Here is a 19,185-nt window from a genome sequence, read left to right as displayed (position 1 = left end):
CCCGGGTGGCCTGTTAGTGCCCCACGGCCAGGCCGGGCCCGTCTCCAACCCCGTGTCCCGGGTGTCCAGTCCAGGGGTCCGTGTCCCCCGTGGGGGGGGGCCGAGGCCAGGCCAGGGCAGGGGCTGGGCTGGGCCGGGCCCCGGCGCCGGCGGGCGGCGCTCGCGGCTGCGGCGCGGGGCCGGGGCTGCAGGGGGCGCGAGCGGGCGGGGCGGGGGGCGCGGGGCCGAGCCGCCAGTCCGGCCGGGGCGGGCGCGGGGGAAGATGCCCAAAGCGGCGCTGCCGGGACACCGGGGGGGGCCGCGGCGCCCAGCGCTGGGGTAAGGCCGGGGGCATCTCGGGGGCAGCGCGGATTCCGTGTGGGTGCCGGGCGGGGGGAGAGGGCGGCGGGGCCGGCTTCCCGCCGAGCGAGGCGGCAGGGAGGGACTATATCCCCGCGGCGTGCGCGGGCGGAGGGATCTATCCGCGGCGGGAGGCGGAGCGGTGAAGGGGAGGGAGCGGAACCGCGGGGGCGGGCGGAGCGGGGTGGCCGCCTTCGGCGTGCAGGAGGCGGGAGGGCCGCGGCGCGGCGGAGCGGGGCCAGGGCCCGGAGGGCGCCCGCGGCGGCGGAGGCCGCGCTCGGGGAGGGCGGCGGGCGGGACCGGGACGAGCCGCGTCCGCAGCGCCGCCTCCCGGGGCGGGCAGGAGCCTCCGCCGCGGCGGGAGCGGCCGGTGCGCGGAACAGCCGCCGGCGGGAGGAGAGCGCGGCGGCCGGGAAGAGCCGGCGGGAGGCGGCGGCCGGAGCCAGGAGGGAGCGGCCGCGGCCGGGCCGGGCCGCCATGGAGCGGAAGAGGTGGGAGCGCTCGGCCGGGCCGCGGCGCCTCTGCCTCGGGCCCGCGGGGGGCTCGGGCCACGCTTCCCGGCAGCGGGGGGAGGCCGGGCCGGGACAGGCGCCAGCCCTGCCTGTCGCTACAGGTGGCCGTGCCGCGAGGACTGGCAGGGCTGTAGGTGCTGTAGGGACTTGCGCGGGGGTCTCTCCGGCACCAGCCCGCCTTGCTGTCAGCGTCCTACCCTGAGGTGAGGAGACCGTGGAAGGGGGCACGGGCCGTTCGGGAGCCCCGCTCGCCCCTTCAGAGTGGCTTATGCTTAGCAAATACAACTTACTTTGTTTTTCAATGCCAAATAAATACGGTGTTTGCGAAGTAGCCAGGGTATCGGCAAGAGTGGTTGCCTGCCTTCTTGGGGCTCTGTTAGCTGCTTTTTCTGTATAGTAAGGAGTTCGGGGTAGGGTGAAGACAGAGGCGTTTTCGCCTGCCTGCGGCGATGGCTGCTGCTGTAGATGAGAGCCCCGGGGCAGGGCTCGGGGTGCATCCTCCTGTGAGTGTTGCTGTTGGGGGAAGCATATGGCCGGGGAGCTGCTTGCTCTGCCTGAAGGATTTCTATTAATATCAATGTATGTCTCATATGGCTGTAGGTGGGCCATATGGATCCTTCCTGCACCCGTAAGAGGCAGCCTCAGTGCACCCACGAGGTGATGTGTGAAACTTGGTTCCGTTGGGAGCTGGAAGTGCATAGCAGAACTTACCCAGGTGTCCTTACCGGGCCTTTCCAGTCGGCAAAGTGTATGCGATCAGCTTCTGCACGTGTTAGGCTTCATTTTTAAAATCAGATGATGGTTGTGAGAAAAGCATGCCATGCTGGGCAGTGAGTGAACCAGCAAGGATTATCCTCGAGAGCGTAAAGCTGGAAGTGCTGGCTCCACCACTGCAGCTTGGAGTCTGCGGGGAGGAGAAAAGACCACCGGCAGCAGCTACAGGAGGTGCAGCTGAAAGCTTCAAAGATCCCTGTTTTTCCAAGAACTTATTTTATTTGTAAAGTTGCGGTCTCAGAGCTGAACTTAAAAAGGAGCGGGAGAGAGGATAAGTAGTGTATTTTTATTCCCGAGTTATAATGGATTTTCCCTTTATGTTAATTTGAACAGAGATCAAAGGTATAATAGGGCCCTACTGCACTAATTTTTGGTTACTGTTGCATTTTGCATTACCTCAGAGTGGAAAATACGTGTGTGGCAATTTATTAATACCTCTGCTATTTCTGCCTGTTGTTTACCTGGATGACTTTTTTTGTCCAGCTACCCGAAATGTACAGATGCAGTAAGCATTTGTGGAAAATTGCATGTATGGTTTTGAAACGAGCGCTCTCGTGTGCGATAACCAGCCTTGAGAATTAATGGTGAGCCAAGGTGATCAGCGGTGGGGTGGCAGTTACTGCTTTTCCAAACTGTTGTTTAAGGGCTCCTGTGCTTTCTATTTGGAGGTTTTCGTTTGTAGCTTTAAGGACTAGCAGCGCATGCTTTCTGCATGAAGGTTTCTGTCATATATGAGTTTTGCTTTGGGTGACAAGACAAATGGGTTGTGCTGAGTATGTTCAGCACGATGTGAGTCTGTGTGAGCCAGTTGCTGGCTGGAAACTAAACTCTCCTCAAGGTGTAAGTCCCTGGGCAGATTTTCAGAAACAGTGCTATAACCTCATGCTTACCAGCTGTTGATTGTGCAGAAATTTTTTTAACTGGAGTGCATTCTCTTGTCTGGCTGTGGCTTAAGAGTTGGGAAACCCAAGAGGTTGTCTGGCTGATGTGGTGGGGCTTGTGGGCCAAATTCAGAGCAAGCAGGAAAAGTGCAGGGATGCAGAATTTCAGGAAGGGAAGTGTATCAGGGGTTTTGTGAAAGTGGCAGGTTGTCTTTGAGGGAGTTGTGGCTCCAAAAGCTCTCCTCAAGCTCTGTGTTCCCACCTAGGGGAAGGAGAATTTAGTGCTGCTTTGTGTGACTTTTCTTTATAGTATTTTTCTGCTTAAGGGTTGATGACCATGTGTCTGAGAAGTTTGGGATCACAGCTTGTCTCTGCTTCAAGGAGTTGTCAACATCCTGTTCTGGAAAATTTAAGAGATCTATTGGGTGAAGCTTGTTTTGTTGTGAATTTTTTACCTATGCAGCACCTATGTAAAAAGTTGAAGAAAACTCTTTAATGCCACGTCCCGCCCCCCCAAGTGTATTTTGGTCTGTATACTTTCTTTTTTTTCCCCCAGAAAAATTGTGGAGGAGAATGCTTTTACTGAGACCATACTTTGCTCTTTTTTGGTTATTCTGTTTTACCCACAGCTCCCCCAGGGAAGCTCTCAGGATGCTTGAGATGAGCCTTATAAAAATGGCTGGTTATATTTGGGCTCATTCCTGTGTTACGGGACTGCAGCTCAAGTTCTTGTTTAGGGGAGGGGTGCTTCTGGAAATTTGAAAGATTTTCTGTGTATTGTGTGTATCAAAGTTTTTTGGGGTAGTTTTGTTTTTGTGGGAGGTCTGTTTGGTTTTTTGGGTTGTTTTTGTGGTTGGAGCCCAAGTTACTGAACAAAGACTATCCCATTGCCCTGTGGGGCAGGGAGCATCCCTCACGCGCCGCTCCGTGAGCGTGTAAATAATGCTTGGGACGACTGCGGTGGCAAGGGACAGTTCGGTCCCCCGAGGCTGCTCCGTGCAGAGCTGAGGGCACCTGTTTGTGGAGGAATGGGGAGATGCTGCTGCGTGGATGTGGGAAGATGTGGGGTGTGTTATGGCAACTGGAGGAGCCACCTGGTCTTGCTTGTTCACACTGGTGGTTTTTATGGGCACCAGTGAGAGCTGCGAGTGGGCCTGTGCTAGCCTATCCCCGGAGAACAGAGTTGTTTGAACGTGGGACCACAGAGGCAGGACCCGGTGCAGATGCTGCAGCCAGGGATAACGTGACGATGCGGTGGGCAAGGGGGACCAACGGTGGCAGTGTGTGAGGTGTCCCAGGGTACGCGTCTCTCCCGAGGAAGCAGTTTTGGGGGACGTACAGTACCCGAAGGGCCCCTGGCGCGGCTGCAGCAGAGCTGGGGAGAGAAGTGCAGCGGAGGGAGGCACGATTGGAACGGAGAAGGAACAACATTTTGCATTATATCAGTCACCCTCCACCAAGGAAATGAGGCTTTGGGCATATGCTATTGATGACCCCTTTTTACCTAGTTTGTTCCTATCTCCATTTCTTTACAAGGCAGGCAACGGCTGGGTTTGTTCGGGTTTTCTTTTTTTTGGTCTTTTGTCCCTTGCTTTGCAAGTTGTGTGGATCCTGCGTAGGCTAAATGGGGAGAGCGGAGGGGAGGAGACTTGTGTAATGAGGGAGGAGGGGAGAGGGCCTGGGCTTGCAGTCGGTCTCTCCTTAAGAATATAAGGCAGGAAACAAAGGGTGAGCTGCACATGGAGAGCAGCGAGCACCTGGTAGCGCCTGGCCCTTCAGTAGTCTGCTACGCATTCAGCTTAATCTGCGCCCAAAAAGTCTGCAAATAACGAAGGAGGGTAGCTTGGGTTTGGTCATACCACCCCTCGGTCCTCTTCGGCTTCGTTTTGTTAGTCTGAGACAGGCTGCGCGAGCAGATAATGCGTTGAAGCTTTTGATGGACGAGCATGTAAAATCATTTGCAACTTTACAGTTGCCTTGCTTTTCATAATGTGATGTGTGAAAGACCTTAATTCAGGAGCTCGCGGTATTGGTGCCTGCAGTATTATTTAGAAGAGGTTTTTGCAGCTTTGTACCAAGATGTCTCCCTTCTGGGTCACTCAAAATATTTGTATATCAAAAACAGGAGTGCAGAGCAAAGCTTTTGCTCTGGGGTGGAAGGAGATACATTTCGTATTTTGTGATATTTAAAGGGCACAAAAGCGTTTTAACAACATTCAGAATTCATAAATGCTGGCTTACTGTTTCTGTGCCTTGTGATGTGCAGCAAGCAATCCCACTGCTCAAGTTTTGTGGGTTTTCGGCTGCCCTTTGACCCTCTCAGATGTCTGTAGGTGCCCTCAATGGCTGTGCCCTACTACACATGTTCCTGCCAGAGGGACCCAGGGGCTGCAGAGCACACCAGCCGCTTCCTTTCTGTTTGTCTTTACTGAGCAAGTTTACTGTCAGCTTTGAGTTGTAGCTTTGCTCCCCGGTCTGCCGTTACTCCAGAGAAGCTTGCTATGGTATTGCCTTTTTCAAGACATAATCGGAATAAAAGTTTTTCTTCTGAACATTTCAGTGCTTTTCCTTTGGGCCAAGCTTCCCCAGGAAGAGACAGGACCCTGAGTCATTTCAGGTGGGTTTTTTTAGATGTGTGTGGACTTTGAGCAGCTTTTCAGATCCATTGCAAAATTACTGGAACACATACTAAACAAAAAAGCTGAAGGGCTATGTTAATTTAAAATACTGTCTCTGAGTGTATCTGGCTTTGTTGTTCTGGAAGTTATGCTGCGCTTCTAAGTGCACATTTTGCTGTAATGTGTTATTTTTAAAATCACTAAGGCACTAAACCATAAATTGAAGCTGCGGATCTTGGAAGAGGAAGCAGTGTCATATTCTTCATATAGTAGGAGTTTCTCTTCTTGGCTTCACTAACAGCAGTGATGGCACTGGCCTAAAAGCTGCTGGCATTGGTTATTCCTCTTTCTGGATTCAGGCATATAACTCCCTTTTACATTTTTAAAAAGTGGTTTACAATTTGAGTCTGGACCCAGCCTCTGTTCCTATCTGTTTATTCCTACTCTATGTCATCTTCTGGCCTGAGCGTTTGTGTAGCTCCATAGTGAACTGGTCCAGCTGAGGAATAACCAGCTATAAAGTGCTTCCTTCTCTTCTCCCTACTCTCTAAAGAGGGATTATTTTCCCTGCCTGGTTAACTGTGTCTTTGCATGAATGCTTTCATGCTTGAGTAGTAGTGGTGGCGGGGAGTAGGTACGGGGCAGGATAAGCAGCTTGGGAGCAATCAGGGCCAGGAGCTTCCTAAGCAGATGCTGCGTGTGGGATGACCACAACCTTTCAGTTGTAAGTCTTTTGTGAGACTGACTTTTTCAGATTTCAGTTTTAGTATAATTCATATTAATCTTGTCTCTCAGTTTTTTGAGCGTTTTTACTACTTTGGTTCTTTTTGGTTGTTTTGAATATTTTTTTTGCATACACAGTCTGACTTGAACTAATTGGTTTGCCAGTTGCTAATTGGGACAGCCATACTAGAAATTCTATGTTTATGCTATTCTTTCAGGCCTTTCCCCTAATAAAGGCTTCAAGGGAGCAGATAATGTTGAAAAGAGGCTTTTTCCTTGAAGCTTTTTTTCCTTTGAGAAGACCTTAGAGATGTTGTTAGTATCTTACCAATGTGAACACTGCCGCTGTGGCAGAGCAGGGTCTATGCTGCTGAAATAGTTAGTAATGCTTCTTTCCTCTCATCCTGTGACAACTATGTTATTTCAAGTTACTCTTGGCCTTCAAGTAGAAACCTTGCAACAAGTAGCCTGCATTTCTGGCTTCAAGAATACCAGATGGTAACCTTAATCACAGAGCTCCAACTGTCCTCCGAAGGCATTTGAACCTCGTTGGCATTGATTTGTCTCTGGCAGGTGTAAGTTGCATCCATACCATTTCCCTCCTCAGTAGAAAAAACAGGGACTCTAATATGTAGGTACTGCTTCTAGTCATCACTTGGATATTGTGAAGTTACTTTGAATTGAGTTGTTGAACTCATGGGGGCCACCACTGTGTGCAGTGGGCAGCTGGTTAGTGAGGTCTCGCTGGGATGGGACCATCTCTCCTCTACATGAGATCCTTGGTATATCGAGAGCAGAGGGTGTTTGTAGGCTAGGGAGGAGATCACCCCGCTTCCATGCAATACGGCTGAAAAAAAAGTACTAACTGCTCTTTAAAAGAAGAAAATGGATAAATAGCGGTGGAGTGATAACTGGTATTTTTGGTCTTAAAATGCCTTTCACCCAACTAACCTGTGTTTAGTATGATAAGTGTTAAGGACATGAAGAGGTGTAGTTATGATGCTAAATGAGAATGTGAAGAATACTTTGTGCCTATTGTCTGTAGAGTTCTACTCTGCAGTCATAACACATTGCCTTATTTTTTGCTTTATGCATAAAAAATAAAAGAGTTTACCTAGCAGTGCTTTTTGTAGTAGTACAAAAGGTTATATTATTTAAAAAAAAAAAAAAACAAACAACAACGAGGAGTTGGAGTAATTTGTGCCTGCTTGCTAGGTTGTAGTCTTTCTTGTGAAACCAGGTGTTTAAGAAGAATCTCTCTTCCGTTTTGCCATTAATGGAAAGTTTTCCAAGGTTTTGACCTTTATCTTTGCATCACTTAAGCTTTGTAATTCTTTGCTTTGAAGCTTGTGAGCAGTTAAATTCTTTTCTTTCTCTTTGCTACTGTGTAATCCTGAAGTTAAGTGTTTAGAATGCTACCGAAGACTTGTAATCAAACCTGAATGCACTATTCAGGGGGGAGAAAAAGGAGTCTAAGGAGATGCTTGTGGTGCTATCAAACGTAACGCTCCTGCAAGGAGAAATTATGCTTGAAAAGGGACATTTATTATTTGAGACAACTGAGTGATAAGTACGTCTGTGCTGATATCTCCCACGTCAGCTATTGTGTGAATTATGCTATGTTCATTTATACCAGCTCTGAATACCTTTTTATGTGTAAAAACCATTTTAACCTGGTCTGCACTTAATTTGTCTCTTCCACAGTAATCGTGAGGAGGAGTTGATATGAAAGCAATAATATCCATTCAGTGGTTAATGTGAGCTTCATTCTTGGAAGTTCAGCACATGTTGTTTTTTATGAAGGAAATTAAACCTGCCTCTCCTGAGTTGCAGTGAGTGCTGGTATTGAAGTCCAGAGGGTTTTACTCTCCCTCCTTGTTTCTTTTCTGTTTTTTTTCAGCCCAAGTGGTAAAAAGTTCCGAAGCAAGCCCCAGCTGGCACGCTACCTGGGGAGCTCGATGGACCTGAGCACTTTTGACTTCCGCACAGGAAAAATGTTGATGAATAAAATGAACAAGAACAGACAGAGGATGCGTTATGACTGTTCCAACCAAGCCAAAGTAAGACTTAAGATGCAGTGGCAGCTTTCCCCTTCCTGTCTGCTGTTGTACTGGCCAGACTGCATCCCAGACAGTATCTGTGATTGCGTGAAAATTAAGCATTTTGTAATTAATGTGTGAAACTGGAGTTATATGAGATAACAACATCTCTGTTATGGGGTGTTGGGTAAATACTGCAATTCACGGGTTCTTCCAGGGTACTGATACCATGGAAGAGTACTGCGGTACTGCTAAATCTTCTGTACAGAAGGGCTGGAGAGAGGGCCGATATCTTTCTCTCTTCTTCTGCCTGGAGGGCGAGATCGCCTTCTCCAGCACGATCTCCTCCAGAGCTCCAAATCTCTGGCTGACTCCTGTGGCTGTGCAGCAGCTCTGCTCTGCTCTTGCATTTGGTTTGGGGAGGAGGGAAGAGTGGCATGGGGCAGCAGGGATGCAGAGGTAATGCAGCCTCCCGGGAGCGAGTCCTTGGAGCAATCTGTAGGCCAGGCTGATATCTCAGCTCTGGAATCGATCTAAGGAGGGGATGTGTTTTGAGGAAAAAGATGAAGAGGCAAGAGGATGGCAAGGCCTATTTGTAGAACAAAATAAATGAGCCTGTGTTTGGCACCTGGTAGTTTTGATTGTTAAGGTTTAGTCAAGATTACAGTGACATTGGTATACTTGCCTGTCTGGGTAGATTAGCTCGAGTCATTCTTAAATATATGAATCAGATGCTAAAAGCTTTTTCAGAACCTAAAAGCTTATGTCTCTTCACCTAAACACGCTTATTTTTTAAATATGTCAACTAGTCAAGAATCATCATCATCGGAGTCGTCGGAACATTTACTTACAGCGCTAGGTGCTGTAGTGATATTTTAAAAGAAGCGTAGCTTGCTGCAGAGACCAGCAGCTAACATACATCTCATAGGCTAAAAATTCTGCTCAAACCTTTCAATAAATGTATGAATAGTTATCATTGGCTTATAAATGGATTAGCACACAGATGTTTCATTAAGAATTATATTTGTCCTGAATACATCTTTTCTACATCTCATGAATAAATATGTTAAGCAGATGCGGTGTCTGCATCCTCAAGAACAAAGTATGTCCTACAGCCATTTCAAGAGTCGCATGTTAGATCTCAGGAATGAGGAACGGTCTTCCTATGTTCCCACTAACACAAAATGCAGTCATGTAGTGAAAACTTGATTGTTCTGACCTCCGTTTAAAAACTGAGTTTTGTTAAGAACTGCAAGTAAAAAAAGCTATCAAGCTTCCAGCTGTATTGATTTGTTTATTGGTGTCCACAACTGGATTTAAACAGAATGGTTTAGAATAGCTTCTGGATTCACAAAATGGTCTCTAAATCCACATCATAATTTTTCTAATTACAAACATTGTCTCGAAACCTTCTGTTTTAGTTATGTACAGGTGGCTTGTCAAAGTGCAAACTCAGCGTTCTGACTCGTAAATTCTGTCAAAATTGGCATAAAACTGGTGTGTATACACTAGAATGAGAGGAGGCTAGTATGTTAAGTAGAATGTGAAAGAGTGGAAAACTAATTTAATTTTGATAGGTGTAAGGCAAGATTTGAACGTAGTTACGCATTTTTAGAAGTCTAACTCCTATAGCTTGAGATCAGATGAGTTTTCAAGTCCATGAAGTCTTCTTTTTCCTGCTGTACATCTTTATGGCTGTAGTAGCATTTTAGCAAATTGAAAATACTTTTGTGGCTTTTTCCCTTCCTTTTGTTTGAAATTTTTAGGGCAAGCCTGATTTGAACACAGCACTGCCTGTCAGGCAGACAGCCTCCATATTCAAACAACCTGTCACAAAGATCACAAACCATCCCAGCAATAAGGTGAAGAGTGATCCTCAGAAAGCTGTGGACCAGCCCCGGCAGGTAAGGCTTGCAGCTTAGTAGCTTCTTCTCCAGAACTAAGAAACTCTTGGTCTTGCTGCTGGGAGGGCCCCAAAATAATCTATTTTAATTTTGTGTTGCTGAACAAATAGTCCCTGGCAATTTGAAGTCTCTGATATTTCAGAAACAATAACTTACAGTGCTCCCAGCTTTCAAAATTGGAACAAAAGCCATTTCCAATATGTAGTTAATACGCTCTCTGCACTGTGTTTTATAACTAGACTCCAACCTTTGTTTAAATTACAATTCCGTTTTAGTTAAGCCTTCATTTCCTTAATGCTGAAATTAAGTATTATCTACAAATCTAGACAGACGTCATAACCACTTCAGGGGACATTTGCATTCAAATATTCCACTTGTGTAAGAATTTTGTGTTTCAAGAAATCCCTGTTCCTGTACAGACCACATACAATGTGGTGTTTGTGATGTAGTGCAAGGGATTGTACCCCCTGCACAGGTCTTTTTCAGATGCGTATATCATTAGTAGTTAACTACCTGTATGAATAAAGTCATAAATTCACTTGGAATGTCATTATTAATACAAAATCAAAGTGTTTTTCTTATCATACTACGTATTTGCGAACAAGAGAATGCACCAAAATTAAAGGAAACCTTTCAGCTTAACTTAATCTAGTGAAAGGATGCAAAAAGTGTGCTTAGGACAAGTGTGGCTTTGAAGCTGGGCACTGTTGAAATAAGATGTACCTGTTCAAAGCAGCCTTTGGAAGGCATTCTCATTTCATTAATATTACCTAGAGCTGACAGCCTGTTGCTTCTGCAGAGCTGACACCAGGGATTCTGTGAATCCTCTCCTGTAGTGAGTCCGTCTTTATACCTTTTGGAAACTAGATGTTCAGCTTCATTAGTCTGTTCAGTTGCTGGCATCGGTATCAGTTATCAGTACATTTTAAATTCTTGCAGGTCTGGTGGAATTAAAATATATCATTCCAAGAGGGAAGGTGATTTCAATAAAATGTAAAAATACCCTATAAACTACCCACCTCTCACACTGAAAACCTTTCCTTCAAACTTAAAAACTACCTTTCTGAAGCGTGATATAGGTTCTATTTGAAATGGATTTTGTTTTAGGGGGTGGTATTTGTGGGTTTTTTTGGTTTTTTTTAAACAGGTTGGTAGGGTTTTAGCATGGTTTCCTAAGGAAGTAGAGCATGTGTGTTCATAGTGGTGGTGGTGTTCCTGTAAACCCCTTGGCTAGTTAAGACAATGAAAGAGGACACTAAAGATATGACATTGATATGCAAAACAACGAGCTAGATGGAGATTTGTACCCCTGTTGTGGAAGAGGTTGATATGTGAGTGCAGATAGTGCAGATTGATGTGTGAGTGCGATCTATTAGACAGCAGAGATCAACTCCAGTGCACAATGATGTTGTAAAGTCACCTGGGTAGTTTCACTGCTCACACTACTACTTGTTGTAATGCAGCTTCCTAGACTCTGCTTGCGCGTTCCTTATGTAATCCTTTTTTTTTTTAATGACAACATTGGAGTATATTTTCTGAGAAGGTCCTTTAGAGGTTTTTATGTATATATAAAAAAATTCTACTGTTTGTATAACATATATATACACACACATATTGGTTTATGTATTTAATTTTCTAGTATATAGCATAGAATAGGGTAGACTTTCTTGTGTCTTTCTCTGCATTATACATCTAAGAGTCTGTTAAATTACAGCTTCAAAACATTTTACAATATATTTTACAATATATATTATGCAATATATTTTAACCTCTGGTCAGCAAACTCCAGATGTTTCTTCACAATTTGAAAGCAGTGCTAAGTCCCATCATGCGCTGGCTTACAATTCACCTTTTTGAAAGCCATAGGCTAGAGAATATCCAGCCTATGTGTTTTGGCTGTGACTGTCCTTATTCCCCTTTTTGGGAGCTGGTAGTTGGAAAAGTAATGGAGGTTGCACTCAGATTTTGACAGGCATGAAAAGGGCACATGTGTGGACTGTTTGGGGTAAATTCTTAGTTTCTCAAAACCTAGGTAAAATTGCTGTCTTGCAAGACAAACGCTACTCCAGCTATTCATTGATCATCCTTGTACATGTAGATTTAGAGTTGAAGGTGTATCTAGGTAAACTCTCTGACTTCCCTCCAAAACATGCATTCACGTGTCTTAAGCTTGAGGAGAACCTGTGATTTCAAAATATGGCAGATGACTAGACATGGTTGTTCTCATGAGGAACTGCTAGAGAGGAATAAAATAATGCTTTACCTGGGGAAGAGTTTGGATACAACTCTTGCATTCCTTAACTTCTGTGCTATATGTGGGACAGCAAGACAGGAGTAGGAGTGTAAGGCTGTCCCATGCTACATGCGCGTAGATGAAAGCCAGCAGGCCTGTTCGAAACAGTGAAAGTACCAGTCCCTGGAAGAAAAGAAAGTCTTTTTCAAGGCAGCAAATCAGGGCAGAGGTGTTGTGGGACTGATGAGCAACGCGGATTGTTCCTTGCTGTCAGACATGGCAGACCCCTTCTGTAGTAAATGCGGTGCAGGATTGTCTGCAGCAGCGTTCTTCCCTCTTGAGTAGTAAACAGGTGCTTTGTGTACTTGTCAATTCCATTTCTGTTTTGTGCCAATAAACACTCTCTTTGATGTCAGCTCTTCTGGGAGAAGAAATTAAGTGGACTGAATGCTTTTGACATTGCAGAGGAGCTGGTGAAAACAATGGACCTTCCAAAAGGTTTACAAGGTAATCAGAGTATGCCCTTAATGCCAGGGGTGGCATTTTGATACCAATCAGCGGTGATCTGAAGTTATTGTGTTTGACCTCCTTGTTCTCCAGTGCTCCTCAGTGCTGTGGACCATTCCTACAGCAGGAACTGTTAGTATTCTGGCTGGAAGGCTCGGTGCCCTTTGTCTTGAGGAGATACTGAAGCAAAGCTGCTTGACTTTCTTTTATTCATTTTTCCAGAAGCAGAATGGAAACAGCTTCCATTCACAATTTTTTTTTTTCTTTTTTTGTGTGTAACAGAATGAGGAATTGATCTAGGTTTAAATACCTTGGAGAGAGTTGTACAGGTGCTATTAGAAGTGTCTAGGACTGAGATTTATGTTGCGTTAGCTTTTTAAATGATAGTACATGCTTTGCCATTAAAATTTAAATAATGCCTGTTGTCCTCATTTGCTGTTCTTTGTCTTGTGCAATGTTGATTATTGCTTTTCCTCCCACTTGCAGGCGTTGGACCTGGTTGCACTGACGAAACCCTTCTCTCTGCTATAGCTAGTGCTCTGCACACGAGCACTATGCCTATCACGGGACAGCTGTCTGCGGCCGTAGAGAAGAATCCTGGAGTTTGGCTAAATACCTCACAGCCACTTTGCAAAGCATTTATGGTGACAGATGAAGATATTAGGTACTAGAAATATCCCTTACTGTCCTGGAACAAAGTTTCTTGTGGTAAAATGGTACCCCACCATTGGTGTTTTTTTTTTCCTCAATGGCAAGTTTAAATGTCTGATGGAGCACTATGGCTTGCTGAATTAATTTGAATACCTCTATCAGTAGAGTAGAAAAAAATTCTCATTATACAGGCATGTACTTAAAGCCCATTATTTTTTATTTTGACCGTGCTCAGTTACCCTGAGGTTTCAGGTTCGTATTTGTTTTTCGTGTTAGCATATGTCTCCTTTTAGTGAAAAAAGTGTCTGAATTTGAGTAACCTTGATTAAGGCACCTGTCAGCGAAGGAGGGATTGGAGAAACCCTGAATGGTGTGATTCGATTCTCTTCACCTTACTGTGTCAGCACAGGTCCAAATAAAAGCACTAACTGCTGTGGTGGCAGTGAACAAGGATGCAATTTATTTAGATGTTGCTTGCTTTCAGTAATGAATTATATTGCTAAATCAAGACTGGTCAAATTCAGCTTGAAGCAATTGATAGAGAACTGAATATACCAAAGACACTAACCTGAAAGCACGGTATTTTGCATTCATTAACAGTGTTTAAGGTTAGTACGTACTTTGACTGCTTGACTGATAAGTCTTTTTGAATTACAGGATGACATTTTTTGTGCTTTATTTATACATGAATGACCAGGAAAAATGGTCTGTTTATAACTTTACGATTTCCTGTGGCTGAGATGAAATAGGAGCCCCATGAGCCACTGATTGGTGATCACTTCTTTACTATGACATTGACAGAAAAGGAGCTGTAAAATTTAAGGTTGTGACTCAAAAGGAGAATGAGCAAAGAGACTAAAGTGGTCAGAAACTTAGGTTTCTCCAGTGTCATTTTTGGAAATCTGAGCAGGGTAGGTTGACTTTTTTCTTGTTTAAATTAATAGGAACTATTAATTCCTATTTAAATTCCTATTGTACTAGGAATTAAAAAAACAAAAGTCTTGTCAGCTGCTAGATTAGACAAACTTTAGCCAGAATTAAAAATGGTACAATCAGTGCTAAGGACTTGTAATGGAAAATATTGGACAACTTCTTAAAGTGTTTCTTCCAGCTTCACTTAACACCAGGCAATTTTTTTACAATGCCGTTCTTATAGAGGTTTCTTTCGAACCCATGCTTCTCTGCCCAGCTTCGTCTATGAGGGATTTAAGATTCCTTTCCCTTGCAAGAGGCAGCTTTGAGGATTGATGTCAGTGTTTGTTGATTTGGGGCAGGAAGCAAGAGGAACTGGTGCAGCAGGTGCGAAAGAGGCTGGAGGAAGCCCTGATGGCTGACATGCTTGCCCATGTAGAGGAAATAGCAAGAGATGGGGAAGCTCCTTCGGAGAAGGAAGGAGGCGAGGAAGAAGAAGAGGACGAGGAGGAGGAGGAGCAGGACCATGACCAGGAGATGGAGAATGTATAGTCCAGGTAATGTGACAGCATCCTTTCTCAGCTTAAACTGGACTTCATTGAAGGCACAAATGTTTTCAGGAGGAATCTTAGTATTATTGACAAATCTTTGCTTTCTAGCATGCACTTTTAAAGGTGTAGTAGCCATGCTTTCAGGAAAAAATCAGATATTTTGATGGGTGTATGTGGGGTGAGTGCTTGCATTTTCAGGGAGTGTTCTGGGCCTTGTGTCTGTGTCAGATGCGCTAAATGTGTAACCAGAATGTGTACGTAAGTGCTTGAAGGATTCTGTCTTGAAAGTGGATCGTTCTTAAAAATGCACTTGTCTTGTGATGCCTATTTTTCCCCCCCCATCTATTTATTACTTCCTAAGATAGGCAAGGGGACACTGGGTAGAAAGGACGGCTGCCATCTTATGGACTCAGTTTCTTCCCCTGCCAGCTGCCTTCTCTCACTTTTGCATTTTTAGTACGCATTTTTGTTCAGGGTATATTAGAGAGCACATTTGTGGAGTTTTTTAAATAATATTTGTAGAAAGTTAGAAAAAGGCAACCTGACCATCAAAAGAGGGAAGTTGCTAAAAAACTTTATAAACTGAAAGTGGCAGAAGAATGTATATATCCAAAATCTGGAAACATCTGAAAAGTTTAAGATAGTGTAACAGTAGTAACTACAAGCTTCACAGAACTGTGCCTTTACATTGTGCATCCCTTAAAAGTCTCACAAAGGGCTTGCTTCTTGTTCTCACGTGTATGTCTGTCTTTAACTTGTGCGGTGGAACTTTTTAAAGGTGCAACTAGATTTTTTTTTTATTGTTTTGTAAACCAAAATAGCTCTGAATAATGAATCGTTACTGTGTAGCAATGCAGAAAAAAGCAGGTATGTAAGGCCAAGTCAAGATACACCAACAGGATTTTCCTTAAATATTGTATGTTGCACTAGATAGGGACTGTGCGCCATGCTACGAAGTAGAATTTTTCCTTGCTGTGTTCCTTTGATGTAACCCTAGCCAGGAGCACTGTGTAAGTATCGTCAGTGGAGCTCATGCAGTGAGATGAAAACCAAACTCACTGATTTTAATTTTGGATCGTTTTAAGTTTTAGCCTAAGAAAAGCAATTAGCATTCTGTCACTGAAATAGGATAGCCAATACCCTGGGTGCTTCATTAGGTAGACTCCAGAGCCTGTGAGGCAAGAATCAGGAACATGGAGGGGGAAAAAAATTTTTAGATGAATAGCAAAAGAAAAGAAAAGAAAAGCTCCTTTGGAGGGAGTGGCAGCTGTATTTCAGGTAGAAGGAAGAGTGATTTATATTAAGCAATCCTTCAAGCTGGAAGGTTGATTATAACGTGAAATCTGTTTGGCCTTTGGGAGATACCGTCTTATATCTGGGCTCTCTATTTTCCTGTTTTGCCACATCATTAACAGTAGCTTTATTTGGACAGTGAATATCTTGCATTCTTTTCTACTACAAAGGTCTGGCAACAGCAAAGAACTAGAAAAAAATGTCTGCTGAAGGTGAAAAACAGGAGATAAAGAAATGGCAATGGTGCCTTATTCTTTTAAGGGCTCACTTGCTATAAAGATATAAAAAGTTCTTACTGACTTACAAGGTTTTTTTTTCTCTTTCTTCTAGGGAGTTCCATCTAAGAATTCCCAGTATAAACCCTATCAGCAGGGTCAGCACAACTATTTACAAAGCCAAGAGTGTCTGCGGGAGTAAATTGCACCAACATTCCAACTGTACCTATGAGCATTTTGATGTACGCTTCAGGAAACGTGGAGAAGCTGATGGTTCATGAATTGCTGGGTAGTTTTGAAGATGGAACTTGACTACACTCTACTCCCCTTCCTTTTTCTAAAGGGGTAGGGTAATTGGGAATACAAAAGTGGGAGGGAATAAAGGAATATAAAATGATGGGAGGGAAAATACTAGGAACCAAATTTCCTGTCCTTTTTTTGTTGTTATTGTGGGTCAGTCATAGGTGATACATTTTTAAGCTTTTCTATCAAAGTACCTTTAACAATGACCCATAGAAACAATTCTATCTGTAACACAAGTGAGAGATGCTGTTTCACTCCTTGGCTACTCTGCTGTAGGCTACCTGTTTGTACCAGACTGTAGGGAGGTCATTTTATGTTGTGAATTGTCATTCCATGTGTCAATTCAGGTCACTGAATTTCCTTTTCCTCGCAAGACCACATTGGTCCTGGAAGTGTAGTCTCAGAGATGAACTGCCAGTGCCTCTTCCACCTGAGGTTTTGATTAGTAGGGGAAGTAACACTTGAGGAATTGGTCTTAGATCAATGGCAATCGTTTTTTTAGTTAGTTCCAGCACCACACTGAATGCATTATGGTGCACGTTTTTGATACGGAGTTGTGTGTATGTCCGAGCGTAGCCAAATAGAGTTTTGAAGATAAATATACCCACTCTGTGGAATATTTTGCTTTGGTTTAAGTCCGGTCAGAAGGACCTTCTCAACTCAGAATGGAAGGATGACTCACTTCTGACTGACAATGAGGAAAACTTCCTCCTTTCTCTTCTGGTGCCAAGAACCCTGACCTCTGTTTCTGTGTGTGTGGAGGGAAGGGGGATCCATTCCAATAGGTGTGTCTACACATCTGCTTTCGTGTGCAGTAATGTTCTGACCTCTTTTAAAACAAGAAAGGAAAAAGGTTGATTTTTCTATAATTGATATCTAAAAACGAATTTAAAGCTTTTTATTAAGTATTAAATCTTTCTTATTTGCATGTGCAGTGAAGTGACCAGCATTTTGTGTCCAAAAATGAAACGATGTGAAACCTGCCTTAATGTGTTCTTAAGTATTTGGCTTCACCATGGGTACCTTCATTGATTCTTCTGTCTCTTCTAGTACATCTCTGAGCATATTGGGGTAACTTGTAGCTAAAAATGGATTTATCTGGGGAGGGAGGATAGGGAGAGGGGAGGAAGATGAGAGTTTATAGCTTGGAGAATGTGTTGACTAGGTTGCAAAAGTTATTTTAGTCTTAGGGTATCCGTTGCATAATTCATGCATGGATGTCTCAGCTGAAAGTACAATATAAAGTGGTGGATGAAATCTTGTGCCACTAACCAATTGTACAAGTTGTTGGTATCCCAAAACTTGGGGAAGAAAGTAGCTCCCAGAGCCTTTATCATGTATGAATGATTAGCAGCGACAGCAAGGGACCAGGGGAATTGCCTGGAAAGTGATAGCCTTTGGGAGTAGTTCAGCTTAGTGATCTGAATGGGTTGAAGTTCCTTGAAAAATATCCCATGCCAAAGTGATTGATACTATCTTAACTCTTTTCTTAAAGATTTGAAAATAAAAAAATTCTTTGATATTGCTCATTTGGAGTACTGCAAGAAGACTGAATTGTACTTTGCTGCTGCTTTACCAGGTATTGCTCTGGGGAACTTTACCTGGTATTGCAGTCAGTGAACATTATTTTCCTTTGAGCAGTCTGTTATGGTTATTATTCTGTAAATCTGTCCTCTTGTAATTCATTGTGTTGAATTAAATGTTTCTCACAAAGTAGAGATTCTTCTAGTCTTCATCAAGCCCCGACCTGGAGTTCTTGTGCTATGCCCCTTCCAGTTATTTCAGCAGAGAGGCTCTTGCATTTTTGTTGTGGGCTCCATTCTGAGATTTGGGTCTTGATATTTGGGACCCAGCAGAGGGGAATACAGAGTGAAACTTGTGGAAAGCTGTTTTGTTCTTGCTGCAGAGTCCTCCTGTGTCCCATCGAACAGGCAAGTTGCTGATATGGTCCTTTGAATCTCAACTGTAGCAGTTTATAACCCATACTAGAGGTGTTCTTTTGACCATGGCAATCTTGTTCTGACACTGTTTCGTTTTAAAAACTTGTTTAGTATCTAGTGATGTCTTTATTTACGTTTATTTGAATCTAAATACATTGTAAGCATAAGTAGCACCAGAACTTTAATGACTGAGGTGTTGATACTAATATTTTGATGTGTTGAATATCAAGTTTAAATTGCTGCCAACTTGTGTGCCAACTCTTTTGTTTTCACCACTCTACTTTCCCTGTCCAGCTCGCTCTCTTTCCTTCAGTCCTTTAAAAAGTTCATTAATGTTTTCATTCATACCAAGGAGTTGATTGTTCAAAGTACCAAGAAGGGGCCCAGGCCTCCTATCACATCTAAAGAAACTTAAAATAACTTTACCTGCTTTTCAAGACAGGTAAGTAAATATTCCTTTTAAATGAGCCTGATGTCTCTCTCATGTTGCTGCAATAACAACTGGATTAGTTTGTCTTATCACAGCCTACTGCCGTGGATGTGACTGATGGGCATGTAGTGGTCTGTCATCGTTGAACGTTGAAGATGGAGAAAGCCGTTGTTACATGAGGTGTATCTTCTTAAGCAGGTGATTAGTAAAGAACATACTTAAGTAATTGAGTGGAAGGCAAAACTCTCCTTTTATTAATATACAGCAGTTGTTACATGAGAACGTATTAACAGTGGCATTGTCCGTTGGTCGGTCTGAGATCAAGTTCATCTGCTTGGAGAAGTATTAGCGAGGGGATGC

At 43.9% G+C, this 19,185-nt stretch overlaps 1 protein-coding gene across 2 annotated transcripts; it reads left to right on the top strand.

Annotated features, from left to right (window-relative positions):
* Positions 1-262: 262 nt before the first annotated feature.
* On the top strand, positions 263-14,645 carry MBD3 (methyl-CpG binding domain protein 3; the record flags this gene model as incomplete). 2 transcript variants are annotated; one of them, XM_082010941.1, is made up of 7 exons in its annotated part: positions 263-318; positions 5,067-5,123; positions 7,748-7,907; positions 9,653-9,790; positions 12,440-12,530; positions 13,017-13,194; positions 14,456-14,645. In XM_082010941.1, 7 exons carry the CDS (start codon positions 263-265, stop codon positions 14,643-14,645), a joined length of 870 nt encoding a protein of 289 aa, XP_081867067.1. The 2 variants fall into 2 exon arrangements, with proteins under 2 accessions (XP_081867067.1, XP_081867068.1); XM_082010942.1 differs by lacking the exons at positions 263-318; positions 5,067-5,123 and adding an exon at positions 2,179-2,219.
* Between the last annotated feature and the right edge of the window lie 4,540 nt (positions 14,646-19,185).

The sequence above is a fragment of the Phaethon aethereus genome (genome assembly GCF_964289735.1).
Source record: "Phaethon aethereus genome assembly, chromosome: 26".
In the NCBI taxonomy this organism is placed as follows: Eukaryota; Metazoa; Chordata; class Aves; order Phaethontiformes; family Phaethontidae; genus Phaethon; species Phaethon aethereus.
This window is presented reverse-complemented; position numbering and strand designations above follow the sequence as displayed.